General features: G+C 66.0%; 1 protein-coding gene across 1 annotated transcript in view; it reads right to left on the bottom strand.

The window, feature by feature from the left end:
• Positions 1–5442, bottom strand: part of LOC121362659 (ryanodine receptor 1-like) — a gene marked incomplete at its 3' end in the record, with an annotated part of 20741 nt that extends 15299 nt beyond the window's left edge. Inside the window, exons 1-12 of the mRNA XM_041484324.1 lie at positions 5218–5442; positions 5037–5115; positions 4815–4927; positions 3912–4005; positions 3729–3822; positions 3559–3633; positions 2624–2798; positions 1989–2180; positions 1033–1219; positions 880–998; positions 723–838; positions 525–576 (exon numbers count right to left, since the gene is read on the bottom strand). Coding sequence (XP_041340258.1) covers positions 525–576; positions 723–838; positions 880–998; positions 1033–1219; positions 1989–2180; positions 2624–2798; positions 3559–3633; positions 3729–3822; positions 3912–4005; positions 4815–4927; positions 5037–5115; positions 5218–5427 — 1506 coding nt within the window. The remainder of the gene's footprint in view (positions 1–524; positions 577–722; positions 839–879; positions 999–1032; positions 1220–1988; positions 2181–2623; positions 2799–3558; positions 3634–3728; positions 3823–3911; positions 4006–4814; positions 4928–5036; positions 5116–5217) is intronic.
• Positions 5443–5696: the final 254 nt, after the last annotated feature.

Genomic DNA, 5696 nt, shown 5'->3' with positions numbered 1-5696 from the left:
GGGGACACCTGGGGACAGCTGGGGACACCTGGGGACACCTGGGTACAGCTGGGCACGCCTGGGGACAGCTGGGAACACCTGGGCATGGCTGGGCACAGCTGGGCACAGCTGGGGACACGCCTGGGGACAGCTGGGCATGGCTGGGGGCACCTGGGCACGGCTGGGCACAGCAGGGGACACCTGGGGACAGCTGGGGACACCTGGGGACACCTGGGGACAGCTGGGCATGGCTGGGGACAGCTGGGGACACCTGGGGACAGCTGGGCACAGCTGGGAACACCTGGGCATGGCTGGGGACACAGCTGGGGACACGCCTGGGCACACCTGAGCCCACCTGGGGATAGCTGAGGGCACACCTGGGGGCACACCTGAGCACACCTGGGCACACCTGGGCACACCTGGAGGCACACTTGTGCCCACCTGTGCCCACCTGTGCACACCTGAGCCCACCTGGGCCCACCTGAGGGCACACCTGGGGGCACACCTGTGCACACCTGAGACCACCTGGGCACACCTGTGCACACCTGGGCCCACGTGGGCACACCTGAGCACACCTGGGGATAGTTGAGGGCACACCTGGGGGCACACCTGAGCACACCTGAGCCCACCTGTGCACACCTGAGCCCACCTGGGCCCACCTGAGCCCACCTGGGGATAGTTGAGGGCACACCTGAGCCCACCTGGGCCCACCTGGGGGCACACCTGGGCCCACCTGGGCCCACCTGAGCCCACCCGGGCCGGCAGCCCCGCGCACCTTGTGGTTGCGGCCGTGCTTGTCGAGCAGGGAGATGATGGACTTGATGTGGTTCTCCTGGATGATGTTCAGCACCTCGGGGCTCTGGCCCACCTGAGCCCACCCGGGCCGGCAGCCCCGCGCACCTTGTGGTTGCGGCCGTGCTTGTCGAGCAGGGAGATGATGGACTTGATGTGGTTCTCCTGGATGATGTTCAGCACCTCGGGGCTCTCGATCAGCACGCAGTACAGCACCTCCAGGATGCCTGCGGACCCCAGACCCACCGGGGGGTCACAGACACCGCCCCCATATCTGCCCCCCAGCCCCCCGGATCTGCCCCCGGGCCCCACCCAGCAGCTCGTAGAGCAGGTTGACGATCTCCTTCCAGGCGGCCGCCGCCTCCTCGCCCGCGGCCTCCCCGAACTGCGCCGCGGTGCTGTAGGCGCTCAGGCGGTCGATGCAGCTCAGCACCAGGGTCAGCATGCCCTGCGGGCCGGGGGCTGTGAGACCCCCCTGGGACCCCCAACCTGGGACCCCCAAACTGGCACCAGGGTCAGCATGCCCTGCGGGCCGGGGGGCTGAGACCCCCCCAGGTCCCCCCCGGGACCCCCAACCTGGGACACCCACCCTGGGACACCCCCCAGATCCCCCCCGGGACACCCACCCTGGGACCCCCAAACTGGCACCAGGGTCAGCATCCCCTGCGGCCCGGGGGGGCTGTCAGACCCCCCCGTGGGACCCCCAGGACCCCCAAACTGGGACAGACACCCTGGGACCACCCACCAGCATCCTGGGACCCCCAAACTGGGACCCCCCCCCCATCCCACTCTGTGCCACCTCCCAGAACCTGCACGACCCCACTGTGACCTCCCAGCTTTGGGGAGGGGTCCCGGGGGTCGCACCTCCTGCTGGAAGAGGCTCTGGCAGCCCCAGATCACCTCAAAATGCCCCCAAACTCCCCCTGGGGCAGAGGTTTAACCCTTTAACCCCCGAGTTTAACCCTTTAACCCCCAGTGTAACCCTGTAACCCCGAGTGCAGCCCCTCCCGGCTCTGGGGAGGGGTCCCGGGGGTCGCACCTCCTGCTGGAAGAGGCTCCAGATCACCTGGACCTGGCACCCCGGGGCACAGGTTTAACCCTTTAACTCCCCGAGTTTAACCCTTTAACCCCGAGTTTAACCCTTTAACCCCCAGTGTAACCCTGTAACCCCGAGTGCAGCCCCTCCCGGCTGTGGGGAGGGGTCCCGGGGGTCGCACCTCCTGCTGGAAGAGGCTCTGGCGGGCCCGCAGCGCCCGCAGGCGGCCCTGGCGCTGCTCGTGCCGCAGCTCGGGGGGCGGCGGCTCCAGGTACCCGATCAGGTCCCGCAGGCTCAGGATGACGCCGGCGATGGGCAGGGGGGGCGGCGGAGACCCCCGGGGGCGGCCCTGGAGGCTGTCCAGGCTCCTGGGGAGGGGGGGGGGTCAGACCACCAGGACCACCCTAACGACACCCCAGACCCCCTCGGATACCCCCGGCTCTCAAAACCCCCCAAAACTCCCCCCAAAGCCCCCCCAGAGCCACCCCAGCACGTTTTGGGGACCCCAAAAGACCCCAGAAATCCTCATTAACCCTCAAAGACCCCAAACATCCCCCAAAGACCAATCTTAGGGCTCTCAAAACCCCCCAAAACTCCCCCCAAAGCCCCCCCAGAGCCACCCCAGCACGTTTTGGGGACCCCAAAAGACCCCAGAAATCCTCATTAACCCTCAAAGACCCCAAACATCCCCCAAAGACCAATCTTAGTCACGGTGGGGACAGGGATGGGGACATGGATGGGGACAGGGATGGGGACAGGGATGGGGACAGGGTTGGGGACAGGGTTGGGGACATGGATGGGGACAGGGCTGGGGACATGCAGTGACACTCCCACCTTGGAGGCCCGGAAGCAGAAGGTGGCCACGCGCGTGTTGGCCGCGCTGGCCTCCACCATGGCCAGCCCGGTGGCCTCGGTCAGCGCCAGGTAGCGGCCGGTGGTGACGTGGCGCAGGCGGAAGGGCTGTCCCCAACGCAGGTGGCTCCCGCTCCAGCTGAGGGACACAGGGGACACTGCTGTCACCCCGGGGGGCTGGGACACGGGATGGGGACATGGGGACATGGGGATGGGTCATGGGGACACAGGGATGGGTCATGGGGACAGGGGATAGGGACATGGGGACACGGGGCGACACAGGGGACACAGGGATGGGGACATGAAGACATGGGGTGACACAGGGGACACGGGATGGGTCATGGGGACACGAGATAGGGACATGAGGACATGGGGGGACACAGGGGACACGGGATGGGTCACAGGGACATGGGGTGACACAGGGGACACGGGGATGGGTCATGGGGACACAGGGAGGGGACATGGGGGGACACAGGGGACACAGGCTGAGGACAAGCAGATGTGTCACAGGGACATGGGGTGACACAGGGGACACGGGGATGGGTCATGGGGACACAGGGATGGGTCATGGGGACATGGGGTGACACAGGGAACACAGGGGACACAGGCTGAGGACATGCAGATGTGTCACAGGGACACGGGGTGACACAGGGGACACAGGACGGGTCATGGGGACATGGGGTGACACAGGAGACACAGGCTGATGTGCCACAGGGACATGGGGACACCCGGACACGCTGACAGGTGACACCCGGACAGGACACGATGACACAGCGACACATCTTGGGGACACTCCAGGACCCCAAACCCCCACCGGGGCTCCACGGGGGGGACCCCCCAGAGTGTCCCCAGTGTCCTCAGGGGGTGGTGACACCCCGTGTCCCCACGTGTCCCCGTACCTGATGCGCAGGGGCTCCAGGCGCCACAGGGACCTGGCGTGGGCGCACACGGCGCCACCCTCGTAGTTGACAACGCTGCTGGGAGGTGACAAAGGGTGGGGAGGGGGTCACAGCTAGTTGGGGACCCCTCCCCACCCCAAATTCGGGGGACAAATTGGGGACAGCCCCACCTGCGCTCCTCGCCCTGCTCGGGGGCCGTGGGGGTCAGGCACTCGTCCATGTGGCCGTGGAACAGGCGCATGACGTGGCCGCCGGTGACAAAACCTGAGGGGACATTTCGGGGAAGGGGTCAGGGTGTTGGGGACACCCCAAAGGACCCCCCCCACCCAAATTTGGGGTGCCTCAGGTGTCACCTTCCTCGGAGCCCGAGCAGATGGGGTTCATGTTCCACAGGGTCTGCATGAAGGAGGCGTCCACCTGCAGCTCCCCGGAGGCCGTGGAGAGGTGCTGGGACAGGGGGGACACGGGTGGGACATGGGTGAGACACGGGTGGGACACGGGTGGGACACGTGTCCCCAGGTGAGCACAGGTGTCCCCAGGTGTCCCAGGTGTCCCCAGGTGTCCAAGGTGTCCCAGGTGTCCCAGGTGTCCCCAGGTGAGCACAGGTGTCCCCAGGTCTCACCAGGTATCTCTCCGAGGACACGCTGACCAGGATCAGGTCAGGGCGTGTGGGGATCCCCATGTCCCCATGTCCCCATGTCCCCCCATGTCCCCCCATGTCCCCAGGTGTCCCAGGTGTCCCAGGTGTCCCCAGTGTCCCCAGGTCTCACCAGGTATCTCTCCGAGGACACGCTGACCAGGATCAGGTCAGGGCGTGTGCAGATCCCCATGTCCCCATGTCCCCCCATGTCCCCCCATGTCCCCAGGTGTCCCAGATGTCCCAGGTGTCCCCACATGTCCCCAGATGTCCCAGGTGTCCCCAGGTCTCACCAGGTATCTCTCCGAGGACACGCTGACCAGGATCAGGTCAGGGCCTGGGGGGATTCCCGTGTCCCCATGTCCCCATGTCCCCCCATGTCCCCAGATGTCCCAGGTGTCCCCAGATGTCCCAGGTGTCCCAGGTGTCCCCAGGTGTCCCCAGGTCTCACCAGGTATCTCTCTGAGGACACGCTGACCAGGATCAGGTCAGGGCCTGGGGGGATTCCCGTGTCCCCATGTCCCCATGTCCCCCCATGTCCCCAGATGTCCCAGGTGTCCCCAGGTGTCCCAGGTGTCCCAGGTGTCCCCAGGTGTCCCCAGGTGTCCCCAGGTCTCACCAGGTATCTCTCCGAGGACACGCTGACCAGGATCAGGTCGTCTCCCACCCGAACCTTCTCCCCCTCCGAGCGCTGCTTGGACGCCGGGTGCATCGTCCACCAGCACGCCTCACCTTGGGGCACACCCCAAATCAGCACCCCAAAAACCGCGGGGGGGACCCCAAAACCACCCCCTCCCCACCTGGGGGGCTCCCCAGGAACCCTCGGGGTCCCCCCCTTTACCTGCTGCATCCTTCTGCAGCCCCACGTCGAAGGCCAGCTTGTCGGTGACCGAGCGGGAGGTGGTCAGGCAGCTCAGGTACTGGGGGGGACACGCGGTTATTGGGGGGTCCCCAAAACCCCCCAGAGCCCCCCAAAACCCTGGTGGCCCCCCCAAACCTCCTCAGAGCCCCCCCAGACTCACCATGCCGCTGTGAGAGTGTCTCAGCAGGATGGCGTGGCCGTAGAGCAGCGTCCGGTGTCCCCCACCCTGAGAGGACTTGGGGGGCACAGGGGGGGTCAAGGAGGGGACCCCAAAATCCCCTGAGGCCTCCTGGACCCCCCCCCAAAAAATCCTTGAACCCCCTAAAAACTCCCTGTGTGCTCCATGTTTCAGATACAGCTCCTTGTGCATCGCTGCCCCCTTGTTTTGGGGTCCTCCCCTTGTTTTGGGGTCTCCCCGTTTTGGGGTCCCCCCGTGTTGGGGTCTCCTGTGCATTGCACCCCCCTTGTTTTGGGGTCTCCCCATTTGTTTTGGGGTCTCCCGGTTTGTTTTGGGGTCTCCCCATTTGTTTTGGGGTCTCCCGGTTTGTTTTGGGGTCTCCCCATTTGTTTTGGGGTCTCCCGGTTTGTTTTGGGGTCTCCCCATTTGTTTTGGGGTCTCCCGGTTTGTTTTGGGGTCTC

The sequence above is a fragment of the Pyrgilauda ruficollis genome, unplaced genomic scaffold (genome assembly GCF_017590135.1).
Source record: "Pyrgilauda ruficollis isolate IOZ18807 unplaced genomic scaffold, ASM1759013v1 scaffold658, whole genome shotgun sequence".
NCBI classification, from domain to species: domain Eukaryota; kingdom Metazoa; phylum Chordata; class Aves; order Passeriformes; family Passeridae; genus Pyrgilauda; species Pyrgilauda ruficollis.
Note: the sequence above shows the minus strand (reverse complement) of the source record. Positions and strands in the feature narration are given on the sequence as shown.